Here is a 15,323-nt window from a genome sequence, read left to right as displayed (position 1 = left end):
ATATTCCTTCCACTGTTCACCAACCTGTGTACAGGCTGCAGCTATAAATAACTCCCAGATAACATGCCCAGTCTCCTCCATTGAAATTCCACTCTGGGGTTCTTCCTCAGCACACAGCTAAAGACAAAGTCTTCTCTCAAATATAGCCTCTTGCCAGATTTAATTAGCAGCCACTCATCTTCTTACTCTGCATTGTGCTTTTTTCCCCTATAATAATTTTTATTGGTTTTACATATAATTACATTGCGTAACATGATATTATCTTATTCTATCTTTTTGGCTCACCTGAGCCTAATGACTTCCCTCCCTCGCTCCTAATGGTTTACAAAATTAAATTTTGCATCTTTGCATTTCACTACAGTGGTACCTCGCAAGACGAATGCCTTGCAAGACGAAAAACGCGCAAGACGAAAGAGTTTTCCATTTTTTTGAGTCGTTCCGCAAGACGAATTTCCCTATGGGCTTGCTTCGCAAGACGAAACGTCTTGCAAGTTCTTGCGAGTTTGTTTCCTTTTTCTTAAAGCCGCTAAGCCGTTAATAGCCGCTAAGCCGTTAATAGCTGTGCTTCGCAAGACGAAAAAACCGCAAGACGAAGAGACTTGCGGAACAGATTAATTTCGTCTTGCGAGGCACCACTGTACTTTTCCTATTCTTGTTATATCATTACTTAAAATATTAAATTACTCATTCTGAATAGGTAGTAATTTCATCTTACAAATCTTCTGATAACCCTGCTAGTGATGTTAATTGCTTACAGATGTCTTTCAAATATAATATAAATTTGTTCCAGTCCTTTTGGAATGCTCGGTCTCACTGGTTCCAGATTCTTCCTGTCAGTTTTGCTAGTTCTGCAAAGTCCATCAATTTCATCTGCCACTCTTCTTTTGATGGTACTTCATGATGTTTCCATTTTGGGGCTAACAAAATTCTGGCTGCAGAACAGTTTTTTATCTTGTCTCGGTATCTTTTACCCACTATACCCAATAAAAAAAAGTTTCTGGTTTTTACTCTGCATTGCTCCCTCACACTCCAGTCCAAAGATAATTTTAAATAAAGTCCATTCAGTCTCGATTGATGGGGGAGTGCATAATAAAACCTTGTTAAATTCCTTCTCGAGCATAAATCAAAAGCTTCCCCCCTCTTTTCCTTGGTGCCAGACAGAATAACAGCCACAGCTACACACATCTCTTTCATTTTGCAGGGGAGGACAAGGGGGGGGAAAGATTTGGAAACCATATGAAAGCGCAAAGCACCTTATGCGCCCCCTTCCTTCCCGTTTTTAAGGGTTTTTTAGCTTTAGAAAAATCAAATACCTTCAAAGATCCAAACCCAGTCCTTTTTGCAGATGATTGATTGAAGCCCGTTATCATATGTCATTTCAGGAGCACCTCATGGTTAATGCCAATATTCCAAATTAATGAGGAACCAATCACAAATCATGCCAGAGACAGAGGTTCGTACCCATTCTGCCTTTAAATTGGCAGACACTGCTTTAAGTGGCACAGTGGGATGCAGTGAACTCCCCAGAACCCATTGGGGAGCATGGTCAGGATTTTTGCCTCCTAAATCCTGGCTTTCCCTGCCTGAACTTCCCCTCTGCCCCAGAGGGCAGTGGAGAGATACCGCCATGAATCGTGAGGTCAGGCGGAAACCTTCTTTCTTACTTTTCCATCCTGCGCTGGTCAAATGATCTCTATGCTTACTTCTTTTGAGGAGCTCTGCTACACTATCTATATATTACCAAAATCAAAAAAATTATAGCAGAACAAAGAAGTTTAGCATACATATTTTAATCAGTTTATGTCCATAATTTACTGAATGCTGTTTTAGAACATGCAGTAAAAATCTTGAAACAAAAGGAAATGCCAGGGAAAGCTGCTCCTTCTGAAGACTTCATTGTATTTCTCAGCAAACTGCTTTAAAGAACCCACCTTAAACTGAAAACAGTGGCAGCATTAAGATAAATTCAACAGTGAGATTAATAACTGAATGACGTAAACTGGAGAATTGACTAAAATGGTTCTAGTAAAATATGCAGGAATGATAGATAAGTAAAAAGAACCATAGAAGGAGAAGAAGGGAAGTCAACAGACATATGGTATTGTGTAAAATGTTTACTTTGAGATGTATAAATGGGAAATCTAATAATATATAGAACCTACCTTAAAGAAACAAATTTCAATAGCCATAGGAGTGGATATTCTCTGGAAGATTTGCAGATTTGCAGATTTGATCTCAGTGAATGATCGGAGAGTGAATGCTCCTGTGGTTTTTAAGCTTTTGATGGTGCCTTTAAAAATTTGATAACTTCTGTTAAGGTTTTGAAAACTGGGATTCTTTTTAATCCCCCTCCTCCCTTGTTTCTTCCCAGCTCCTTGTGGTCAGAATGAAACCAGAGAGGATGGGAAAATAATCCAGCTGCCTCCCTGCAAAACAGGAGCATGGATCGTTCCTGCCATCATGGCTTGCTACCTCTTGGTTGCAAACATCCTTCTGGTGAACCTCCTCATTGCCGTTTTTAAGTGAGTGTCTATTGTTTTAAAATGCAGTGACTGTAGTAAATGTTTCAGGAACTTTTGATGCTCAACTTTGGAATTTCTAAGATGGTGTTATAGTGATAGTGTTGGTAGTGCATTTACATAGTTAACAGCTCAGATTACTTTTGCAGTCAATCAGGAGAATGCAAACTCACAAACTAGTAAAAATATAATGAATTATCTTTTGTTTTTTAATAGTTCAGAGAGTTCTCTTCTGGTCAGAAAAAGGGATCTGACCTATCAACCTTCCACGCGGATAACTAGATAAGATGCAGGAGACATAGGAAATACGTATCTTCCCATTTTATTGTATTTTACAACTTCCTTAGAGCCCCAAATTGCTTTGAATTTCATCAAATCAGCTGAATACACAGGAAACTGCCTGGTATTAAGTCAGACTCCTAGTCTATCTACATCAGATTTTACAGTGACGGGCATCTGTTCTCCAGAGTTCCAGGCAGAGGTCTCCCCCCTCTGTACTCCAAGCCTGAGCTGCTGCTCTTCTCCCGCTAGCCATTTTTCTGGTCAAAATTGCCTCCCCAGCTGCTTTTCCTTTCTGTGGGGGAAACAAAAAGCAACTGAGGGATATTCTGGTGGACAGGAGATGGCTTCCTAGGAAAAGACTGAGCCTGCCCCCTTCCTGCACCACTGGTCAGTTTGGAGCTGCCTTGGGGCGACGCTAAAGAAAAATATCAGGAGCCACTTCATGGGGGGAGATGAGGACTGGTTTCTAGGAGGAAGCTAAAATCCTCACTGCTCAAGTACAGTGCATGTTATGAGCCAAAGTGCCCCCCACCCGTGTAGCCTGGGGGAACCCAGCCAGATGGGTGGGGTATAAATATTACTATTACGATTACTAGGCTGCTTGCATCCAGGACCAGCAAGAGCATCCTTGGGAAAGAATTCAGAGCCCCACACCAGCCAAGAGCATGAACCAGTGTTGGCCCCAGTTCATGACCATGAGCTGCCATTTCCCACAATGCCCCAGAGTGATACACTCTAGGGGATTGTGGGATATTTAAATTGCCCCTTGTTGCCACCTGTCACTGCTGCCTGGACCCATGGAGGGCATTTTGCGGAGGGCCCCTCAAACCTGGAAGCAGCTCAGCTTACTCTGTAAACTTTGTGGAATAGGCAATAAATGGACCTCTTCAGAACTGTCGCATTGCTGTTTTGTGAGTTTTTTACTTGTCCCAGAATTACACTGAAGCCTAAGATTAAACTGGGTTCTTTGACTGTCTTGGTGGTCTGGGAGCATTAGTGCTCTGCTCTTTCCAACACTGCTGAGCATGATGGTGGCACATGTGGGAAGAGCCCATGCTGTGGCCCCTTTCCATGCCAGGTTTATCTCATTTTTCTGAGAGCTCTTGAGTGAGCTTCTCCTATAAGCTCCAAGGTTCCCGTGTTATTTTGGGAACATGACAGCTAGGAGTAATGTTGCTGTTGTCCTCACCAGATAATGTAAAAAGGCAGTTTAATGTGGCAAAAAGAATGTCTTTGACGTGGGTGGACTAACAGTTGTATTTGAGAAGCTTTATGTATACAACAAGTTTTTGTTTCTATTGCCTTATCATGAAATTACTTTCGTAGATGTAGCCCTAAGATTCTTTTAAAGTATGAAACTAACATTATAACATGTGAATAAAGCGTACAAGTGTTTTAAAAGGCCACTATTCTATGGTACATCTACCAGAGAGCCATGAGTAGCTGCAGATCCCTACTGAGTATACACTCATGTCTGGGGCTGTGTAATGTATGGAATGGCCCCTATATTGCATGTGAAATTTTAGATGGTAGTTCTGTTTATCAGAAGGCATTTTCTTCCTCTCCTTCTGCTTCAGCAACACCTTTTTTGAAGTTAAATCAATATCTAACCAAGTATGGAAGTTTCAGCGGTATCAGCTTATTATGACATTCCATGAAAGACCAGTCTTGCCCCCTCCACTCATCATCTTCAGTCACATGACTATGATATTTCAGCACATATGCTGTCGATGGCGGAAGCATGATAGCGACCCTGATGAAACGGACTATGGACTGAGTAAGTTTAATTCATCTTCTCCATCATAGATACAATAAACATATGGAAAATATACTCAGCTCTGCTTAGTTGTCTTGATTTAGAGAGCAGTCAAGAATCATAGCAATTATCTCTTTCGGTTTGACAAGGACACAAGCACAAAGAGTGTACAGTGGTACCTCTGGTTATGTACTTAATTCGTTCCAGAGGTCCGTTCTTAACCTGAAACTGTTCTTAACCTGAAGCACCACTTTAGCTAATGGGGCCTCCCAGTGCCGCCGCCCCGCCAGAGCACAATTTCTGTTCTCATCCTGAAGCAAAGTTCTTAACCTGAAGCACTATTTCTGGGTTACCGGAGTCTGTAACCTGAAGCGTATGTAACCCGAGGTACCACTGTATTAGGAATGCCAAAAAACTTAAGAAAGCCACTGGCCTACCCTGAAACTGAAAGCCACCATTTCCTGCATGAAGTGTGGCACTTGAAATATGTATGGAATATGTATGGAAATATGTACCGTATGTATGTTACAAACCTGAAAATGATTGAAATGTGATTTCTTTGTGGAGGCAGGGGCGGGGGGATATGCAATTTTAAAGCCACAAAATAGGCAGTGCCTTTCAAAACCTTGTGATGATAGCTAATTAACTTCTTTTAACTGCTGCTTTGTCATTGCCTCATATGTCTTCTACAGAGCTTTTTATAACTGATGATGAACTGAAAAAAGTTCATGATTTTGAAGAACAATGTATAGAAGAGTATTTCAGAGAGAAAGATGATAGATTCAATTCGTCCAATGATGAAAGAATCCGAGTTACCTCTGAAAGGTGAAGATTTTTCATTTTGGTTTCTTACATAGTGTATATTTTGAAATTTGTTACTTTGGAAAGGAAAAAAAACTTTAAACAAGGCTTTACTGTCAAGAAACTAGGGTAGATTTAAAAAAAATAAAAAACAGGGTTAAAAAAATTGTAAATCATATTTTTTATTCATTTCTTTTGTTAAGTTTCTCCTAAATAAGTAGATTAATAAGTATTGTAGCACATCCTGAGGCTTCCAAACATATGTATATTCATAATTTAAAGGTGTAGCTCAGCCATTAAAATTAAATATGAAATTTTAAAAAAGGAAATTTTTAACCAGTATGCAGAAATGGTAAAATTATTTTTGCTTGACTGCATAAGCATCAGTCTTCTGGATTTTTTTCTTATCAGTTCACTTTTCTGAACATTATCTCCTTACATTATAAAGATATAAAAGTTATACAGATCAGTTTGTTGTAAAATAATGCAACATTTTGAGTCAGACGTGTCAACTCGTGCTAAACATTGCAGGTGCCCAACGACACGTGTTCAATGTGCAACGTATACACGATCTCACATCCTGTTTTGGGAGGAACCAGGGGCGGAGCCAAACGCAGTGGCCTTTGGCTCCTCCTCTCTCACCATCGGCCCTTGCTCTCCTCTTCCCACTGGTGGGATTGTTCTCCCCAGTCATTAGGAAGAGAGTTCCTGGTTCCCAAAGAACCAACCACGTCCTCCTAAGCTTTGTCTTGCCCTGGACACAGCTGGCTGCTTCAGTTCTCAGGGGACAGAATGCAGGTCCAGCATACTTAGTTTTCCCCCTTAAGGCTTTTAAAGGCCACCCAAGAGCTGGCTCTCCTTCTGCAGAGCTTGGGGCTTGATTCTGGCTCCCAGCAATGTCTCTGGGAGGGGCAGGAGGTCCTCGCCGGTGGGAGAGCGACCACTTTCCCAATTCCAGTTTGGGACAACAAGACACAAATCCAGAAGGCACACACCCCCGGGGGATATCTGGATAAGCAAACATGAGAGGGTGGGTTGTTTGGTGGTTTTTTGCAAAGCACCAAATTCCTCTTTCTCTCTCCCCCTGCCCATATCAAATCTTTTACTTTGAAATCATTTTTATTTGATTTTACAAATGCAAATTAATTACAATGTCAAATAAATATCCATAAAAAGAGATTACTTTGAATCTTGGGACTTCCCCCCCATCCCCTCCATGCGTCCTATTGTCAACATTTCCAGCTGCGTATTATTTCATAGTCTCTGTTTTGCATTTATCCATATTGTCCATAATATTTGTTACATTACAAGTGGGATTAAAATCCTGCTAATGTTGTCATCTGCTTACAGTGGTCTCCTAAATAAATTGTAAGCTTTTCCCATTCTTTCTTCAGTTTCTTGTCTTCTTGGTCCCTGAGCTTTCTGGTCAGTTTTGCCACTTCAGCGTAGTCTAGCAGCTTAGCTTGCCATTCCTCTCTGGTAGGGACTCTTTCTTCTTTCCATCTCTGGGCCAGTAGTATCCCTGCTGCTGTTCTCGCATACATAAAAAGTCTTTTCTGGTCCTTTGGGATGTTGGTACCTATAACTCCTAATAGAAAAGCTGCTAGGGTTTTTTTTACAAAGGTTATTTTAAACATTTTTTTAGTTCATTATAGATCATCTCCCAGAAAGCCTTTATTACCTTACATGACCACCACATATGATAAAAGGTACCTTCTTTTTCTTTACATTTCCTGCAGGTATTTGTACTTGTTTTATACATTTTTGCTAGTTTACCACTGGTACATCATTTCCATATAGTTTTCTTGCAGCATACAACATGCCGTGAATTTCAAATCCGTTTTCCATAACCTTTCCCCATCTGAAATCTGAATATTATACCCCAAATCCCTTGCCCAGTGTATCATTACCAACTTGACCTGTTCATCTTTTGTATGCCATTCCAAGAGGAGTGTATACATTTTCAACAGTGATTTAATATTGTTTTCTAACAGATCTTTTTGAAATCTTGAAATCTCTTAACTAAAACCTTTCTTTTTATCTGTTTTGAAAATATCATTTAGTTGGTTGAACTGTAACCTATCCGTTAATAAATCCCTTATCTCTTCAAAATCTTTCAATGTTAGCACCATCATCCCCACTCTGTTAAATTGGATGCAAGAAACCAGAAGTTTAGTAAATCATACTAACCTATTTGTTCAGTCTGAAATTAACTATGCTTTCCTCTCTCTTCCTTTTTTACTTTTCTTTTGTAGGGTAGAGAATATGGCCATGCGATTAGAAGAAGTGAATGAACGAGAGCATTGCATGAAGGCTTCACTTCAGACTGTAGACATCCGGCTTGCTCAACTGGAAGACATGATAGGGCGAATGGCTACAGCCTTAGATAAGCTTACTGGCCTAGACAGAGGGGAGGCCACTAAGATACGGTCTCGAACATCCTCTGACTGTACTGACACAGCCTACATTGTCCGACAGAGCAGCTTCAACAGCCAGGAGGGAAACACATACAAACTTCAAGAAAGCATTGATCCCACGGGGGAGGAGTCCATGTCACCAACCTCTCCAACAGTCATTCCCCGCTTGCGAAGTCACTCCTTCTATGCAGTGAACATGAAGGACAAGTGCGGGTTGGAGAAATTTGAAAGCATTTTCAAAGAAAGGTCCCTCAGCCTCCACCGTGCCAGTAGTTCTCATTCTGTCTCAAAAGAGCAAAAAATCCCTTCTTTAGTGCCTACAAGCACTCTCTCAATTGCCCCGGACTCCAGACGGCCTTCCTCTTGCATAGACATTTATGTCTCAGCCATGGATGAGCTGCAGTCTGTCATAGAACCCCTTGACAGTTCAATGAACATCCTTGGGACTGGAGATCCAGCTCTCCAAGCTCAGATAGCTTCCAGTGTTGTCTCCAGTAGTGCTTATGTCAGCAGTACTCCGGGTGATAGAATTTCTGGCAGGAGTATTGATTATGAAGACCAATCGATGGAAACAAGAGTGTTTTCTTCAGACTATTCACAAATTGCAGATTGCTCAAACCCCTGGGAATCAGACCCTCCCATGTACCATACTTTGGAGAGGTCTAAAAGCAGCCGATACCTGGCTACAACCCCATTTATTTTAGAGGAAGCACCAATAGTAAAATCTCACAGTTTCATGTTCTCTCCTTCTCGGAGCTATTTCAGTAGCCTTGGAGTGCCAGTCAAAACAGCAGAGTACACAAGCATTACAGACTGCATTGATACAAGGTGTGTCAGTGCTCCTCAAACCATTGCAGAAAGGTCGAGCTTTCCTGGAGTTCATGGAGACAAAATTGATGACTTAGGATGCTGCCACCCAGAGAGGGAAGCGGAACTAAGTCACCCAAGCTCTGACAATGAGGATACCGAAACCAAAGACAAAAAAGCAGTTCCCTTGTCATCTCAAGATAGCAATACATCTAGAACATTGTCCAACAATATCCCTCTTCCAAAAATAGAGAGGGCCAACAGTTACTCTGCAGATGAGTCCAACTTGTTGTATGCACACACAAAGAAAAGCTACTCCATCAGTGATAAACTTGACAGGCAGCGCAATGCAACGAGCCTCCGAAGTACATTCCAGAGGAGCAAGTCATCCAGACCAGAGAACAGGTCGGACACCTTATCAATGAGAAGACTCTCTAGAACAGGTGCCTTCCATAGCTTTGAGAGCAAGCATAGTTAGAGATAATATGTGCATCATAACAAGAAGAACTGTCTGAGACTTGTCTGCTCTCCAGTTTTTTCATTAGCAGAATGAAGTAACTTCAGACCATTATATGTTAGCAACAGCTGGCATCTGCCAACAGTGAAGTTAGCACTTTCATAACGTCAATGTCAAGCACTGAGGTTCTGTATCCTGACCTAGTTGGCATTTGCACTTAATGGGAGGGGGAGGGGGGAAGGAAAAATTATAGAGACATTTTTAAAAATAAATAAATGAGTGAACAGTTTAAGAAATCTGCCTTTCAAAATAGGGATATATTGGTTTGAAAGAGAAAGAAAATAACATGCATACAAAGAGGGTGTTTTGACTATGCTGGTTTCCACCTCAGTACCATCGCTGTGACAGCTAGTGAGGGGCATCTTTGTATTACTCTATAGAAACTGAAAACAAAGTAGCCGTCAACTTTCCCCAGATTTCTCACATCCCTATACTTCTGCCTGATCATTGTAAAAAGAAGTTAGCTAACACGCTCACTGTTCACCTGTATCCTTTTTGTATTAACTTGCAGTGGCACAAATGTCTATATTTTCAAGAAGGGAAGAAAAGATATGCCTTTTGTATAGCAGCATGAGGGAAAGGGAAGAATTTATGTATAGTCACATGAATTCCTGTTTTAAATGGGATTTTTAGCACTGATGAGCAAGCTCAGGAGGAATGTAATTAAGTGGAATAGTAAATATTTATTTTTTTAAGCACGGGTACCAGTTTAGAAAGTATTTCACAGGACTTTGTTAAAATGTCATAGTGAGAAGGTAGTAAAAAAGAAGAACTGGCATCCTGTTCTCATTGTTCTGTGCCCATCTCATTCACTATTTTTAAACTATTTTCATTCATTGTCACTGCCATATTCTTCTACCAGTTCCTCCATTTAGCTGCCATTATTTCATTTTAAGGCATGGTTATAACTGAACATTTTGGTGTTTATAGTATTGTATGTTTATCGTGTGGTCTGAACTTGGGTGAGCACAGAACAGCTGGAGATGTTGAATGATGTTCTGTGACAAAGCAAATCCTTTTTAGAAGTTAGTCGAAGCACCGAAGTGAAATTAACATTTCTGGTAACTGCAAAAGCCATTCCTTTAAGTATGCTTCCGTTGTCTAGAAAGGTAACATAGCGAAACAATAATACCCTGCCCTGGTATGCAAGAGCCCTCTCCCCCTCTGTCTCCCTCAGGCCCACTCTCCAGCCATGTTTGCAATAGCCCTCTGGGGCTGCAAGGATTAAATGTGGTTTGTGCTAGGCAAGGGGCTAATACAGCAAAAAAAAGCACAGTGCCATTCAGAAGAAGAAAACCTTAATTGTGAAATGATTTTGGAGAAATAGTTTAATCCTTACTTAGCAATATGCCAGGGCTGCTACCCGCTCTGTAAATGTGCCATTCTCTTTTGTTTCTGACAACATATATGTGAGGTTTTGAAGGAGATTTTGAAAATTATTCTGAGCTCCAATGGCCAGTGACCACATTAATTGGTCAATTTTAGCTACCCCAGCCTAACTGTTTATAAGGACTTATCTGGAGAACAAAGCACCATATAGAACTGCACCTCTGAAGATCTGTGTTGCTCTAGTCTAGTTCCTCTGACACTACTAGCATGTGGTCGTGAAGAGGGAAGCATTATGAGCAGCAGCATTCGCTCAACAGAGTTGCATGCTGGTTTAAATGACAAGACACAGTGCAACTTCCTCACTTCCTTGGGTTCCAGCCAAAGGTCTCTACCCCTTATTAATCCATTGTTTACCCCTTCTTTTTAAAGTGTGTGTTGTTCTGTAACAAGAACGCATCACAGAATTTCTGACTTGAATGCATAGCAAATGTCACTTCAGATGTGCTGATTGGATGAAGCAATTTTCTTTGGCGTCTATTTCAAATGTCCAACTTTACCTCTGTCTTTGTGACTAACTTCACATTATACGGACTCTGATGCCTCTTGGTATGTGTGTGTTTTAGAAAAGTAGCTTTGGGAAAGGACAGTTAAAAGTGCCCATCCACTCTTTTCCCAATGCAGATTTCCCCCAATGCAGCTTCTCGTCCCTGCCTGGGGGGATTTCAGATAGGTGTTTGCTGATGCCAGTGTGTGTGTGTGTGTGTGTGTGTGTGTGTGTGTAAATCATGCATTTGTCTGTACATCTAGGATTTGTGGCAAGGAATTGTTGCCTTTTCAACTTGCAATGCTACTTTCTAAGGCTACTTTCATATTTACCACAGTTCTTCCAGGCTAAGCAGCCAGAGTCTAGTCACTAGAACTTAATCTGTGATGTGCTGCTGAACAGTTTTGGATCCCGTTCCCACTGAGAGTATTTGGATGCTTCTTCAGTTGTCAAATTGGGTCTATTTTGAGTTGGTCAGAATAGAGTCGCACTCTGTCTTGATTCTGCTTAAGGCCTAGACTGTCCTGGATTGCGGAATTATGATATAAACGCATTACATTCCTCCCACCTGTCCACTCTGCAGAACAGTTCAGTTTAACCTGAGCTGACGCTACCTCTATAAAACGACTCTTCAAATGCTTTCTTGAAAGCCACTTGCCCATTTTTCTGTTTTTCTTCAGTGACACTTTTCTATCCCATATTAAGCATATCTAGGTGGCATCATAAATGCCACCAATCTTACCACTGTCATCATGGTGTAAATTTCTTTGACTAAAATAACGAGTGTGACCCTTTCCAGTCCATATAGGTCAGACCTCAGCTGATCACTGAAATTTCTATGACAAAAACTGGCAATCAGCAGTGGTACTTTAAAAGCTACACCAGGATTCTCACTGAATTCTGAAATACAAAAATATGGACCACATTTTTTCTTAATGGCCAGCATGCGCAAAAATTGTAGGTTTTGTTAACAAAATACATGTGAACCATCTTTATGTGCTCTTTTCAAAAGCTAGTGTGAGTTTTTACATGAATGTGACAACAAAAATGAATTCTGTTTTAAGTGGCCTTAAAAGCATTTCTGTTCACAAGGACAAGAAAGCAGGCACCCACCAGATAATTTGAATTCCTTTCTAGGAATCAGTCAAATTTAAAAGTGTCTCCCTTTTTGCATACAGTATCACTACATTTATCAGTTTTACAAGTCTTAGGGACAAAATTGCAATCTTTGTGTCACTTGTGAAAGCACATTTTAACTCTACAAGCCCACATGCCCACTATGATCAGCAAGACTGCCAGTGAACACTCTGTCATTTCACCCATAGCTTCTTTGTTAGACTCCTGAATTAAGAGATTCCTGGACCAGAGTCTGTGTGAAAATTAGCCTATAGCACTTTATTAAACAAGAACTTGAACTCCAGGGATCTGGAACTAGGAATCTTTGGCTATGTTCATATCTATGCTAACAAACTGCAGCACTTCACTCAAGCAGTAATTCAGCAGTAAAATTCTCACTTACAGTATATATTGCCTATGTTGCCAATTCCACAGGGGTAGCGTATTTGCAGAGAGCAAAGGTGGAGCTTTTCTTTTTTTCAAAAATATGCGTTGAAACAGGCAGTGTGATTACAAAATATAGTTTTCCTGGAATTGTTTCCATTATCTCTAAACTGATACCCCTTCTGAGGTCCACTGTGAATGGCTCCTGTTTTTCCAAGTTTTGTGAGTTATCAATATCCTCTTTTGAGTATTCAGTACTATCGATCATGTTAATTTCTAAAGTGGAAATAAACTTTTAGCTTTTATCTTATAACCACAGCTTGTTGTATGTACATTATAAAGTTCAGCCTCATTTATCCAAATGCTTGCAGGCTGGGTTAGATCATAAATGTCTGAATAATCAAGTATCAGGTGAGCAGGAGGACCACAATGATATGAGATTAGATGGGAGCACACAAATCGGTTTAGATAATCCTCAGATGTTCAGGTAAGGGGGGGTGTCACTACTTTATGTACAAAATAAGTGGTGGTATGGGATTGAATGAACGTTACAGAAGAGCATTGGACTTTGCACTTATATAGTCATATGCTTATTTGTCAGTGACGTTCAATAATACAGCACATGTTACACTGAACAACGGGCTCTGCTAGCCAGATTGCTATGATACATATAAAGGAAAATGCATTTGTTGGGCAAGGAGTCACCATCTGTAGCTACTGTATGTTTCTTCCGTAGAGCTCCACTGTCTTTGAGCTGATGTATAATTATCTAATGAGCCACTGTGAGCTGTGATAGTGTGAAAGAACAAACTGGCATGTTATGCAAAAGATAAGATAATTAATGTTAAAGTAATATTTTAAAACTCAATTGAGTTAGCTGTTTGTTTACATATGCTGGACAATTAAGGAAACTGTGTACAGTATTTTTAAAATATTTTCATATAGTGATCCATTCTGTTGTTTCCAGTTTACGTAAATGATACTGTTCTATAGTTGGATATACACTTATCTTAGATATTGAATTATATAACGTTCTTCTTTCACAATAATAGTATGCTGACTGAAATAGTTCTTCTACCTTAAATTTCAGTCTTATTTTGTGCCGATGAAAATGCATGCATAGTTCCATTAATTTCTTTGGACTATTATGGAGTTTAACATTTCAATATTGCCTGCCTGTAACAATGAATCCAGTTAGAATGAATTAACAATTTTGGTCTTTTATATTATTTTCCAATATGTTCATTTAATAGCACTTTAATATTATATGAAATGAAGTATTGAACGATGAAGGTCTTGAACCTATAGCATTTCTGGTTGAAATAATTATATATTTTCAAATAAGGTATTTCATTACTAGTTTTATCATATGTCTGTCGCCAAGTATCAGCAAGCTGCAAATTCCTAAAATTGTAACAATTGTCAGTAAGAAAATAAAACCCATTAATACAACATAGTAAAATTGCTGAAGACTCTGGAAAGTAACCTTTCATATAATTTCTAAAGTTTGGGAGAAGGTGTTTGTGTGTTTTGGTATAGTCTTGTAGAGTCTATGTTTCTTAGGTTAGATGGCTTTCATTGCAATCCTGTAACAGTCTACACAAAAGTAATTCTCATTGAGTTCAATGAGGCTTACTTCCAAGTAGGTGGGTATAGGATTGCAGCCTTAGAATACAACATTTGTTGTTGGCAGGTGAATATCTTAGACTCTGCAGATGCCCAGCTCTTGATAAATGTAGCTATGAAAAATGTTCAGCTTTGCAATTCAATACCCACAAAGTAATTCGAGTACTTGCATAGCACAAAGCCTTACAACCCAGTCGTAACATCTGCTGCGTCAGCAAAGCCTGACTTTGCACTGAGCGTACCGTACTTTGAATTGAGAGTACCAGAACTGGGCACTCCCTGTGCAGGGAGATGTACCAGTGCAAAGGTTTAGGGCTGGGACAAGGATGAGGTCTTCAAGCTAATTGATGTCAGGGAAACTTTTCTGGAAGAGGGTTTGAAAATAAAGAACTTGGGAAAAGATGCCCAGTCACACCCAGGCCTCATTTGTTGATCCAAATCAAATATTAGCAGCTTGACAAATAGACTGAGCCCAGGGAGGGGAAATAATGTTGTTACTGGAAGCTTTTAAGTTAAGCTTTTAAACAAACTAGTTTTGCTCCATAGTCTCAATGTGATATTTTTAGCAGATTCAAATATCATTTCAAAAGACTGTAAAATCCCAAAGCATTGAAGAACATGGAACACTCCAAAGAAATGATCCAAAACTTCAAAGTGGCCCTTAGTTTTCTTTTAATACAATTTTTTTTTTCTGCCAGGCCTGATTCTATGGTCAGAAAGGGTAGTGTGGAAGACAGGGAATAGAAATGTGTGTGTAAGTTTAATCTACCCATTCTCTCTTCTGCATCAGAAATCATGATGTCTTCTCTAAACATAAATGATTTATATACCTTGAAAGCATGATCATATTGAGGACTGCTATGTGACATTGTTTTTACTTATTCATTAAAGTATTTAATAATTCAGCCTATGCCCATACTTTCCCTTCTCTGGACATAATGGTTACTTTTAAGTGTAAGTCTTCAATGGACATGTGCCCTGATCCAGAATTCTAGGTGTATTTCTGGATCAGCCGCCACCTGCGAAATTAAAAGTACCGGTAAGTATTCAGAACTGGGGAGCTCTGTGTCAAACATGGGAAACCGCAGTCCCCGGAGGCATTTGCAGCCCACCATGTCTCTCTGCCCTACTCTCAGAAATCTACCCACACTATTCTTCGTCTCCAGGAAACACTCCTTGCCAGCCCTGCTCCAAATCCCACCCCCCACACAAACACAAAAAAGTG

The 15,323-nt window shown here is 40.0% G+C and overlaps 1 protein-coding gene across 12 annotated transcripts in view; it reads left to right on the top strand.

Moving 5' to 3' along the window:
* TRPM3 (transient receptor potential cation channel subfamily M member 3) overlaps positions 1-15,003 on the top strand; it is a 425,647-nt gene extending 410,644 nt beyond the window's left edge. For all 12 annotated transcript variants that reach the window (XM_083464747.1, XM_083464736.1, XM_083464740.1 and 9 more), the window contains 4 exons: positions 2,372-2,522; positions 4,379-4,578; positions 5,250-5,382; positions 7,614-15,003. In XM_083464747.1, coding sequence (XP_083320873.1) covers positions 2,372-2,522; positions 4,379-4,578; positions 5,250-5,382; positions 7,614-9,060 — 1,931 coding nt within the window. In that variant the 3' untranslated portion in view covers positions 9,061-15,003. The remainder of the gene's footprint in view (positions 1-2,371; positions 2,523-4,378; positions 4,579-5,249; positions 5,383-7,613) is intronic.
* The last annotated feature ends 320 nt before the right edge of the window (positions 15,004-15,323 follow it).

Source organism: Podarcis liolepis (assembly GCF_965112155.1).
Source record: "Podarcis liolepis genome assembly, chromosome: 11".
Classification (NCBI taxonomy): Eukaryota; Metazoa; Chordata; class Lepidosauria; order Squamata; family Lacertidae; genus Podarcis; species Podarcis liolepis.
The sequence above is the reverse complement of the archived record's forward strand: the minus strand, read 5'-3'. Positions and strand labels throughout refer to the sequence as shown.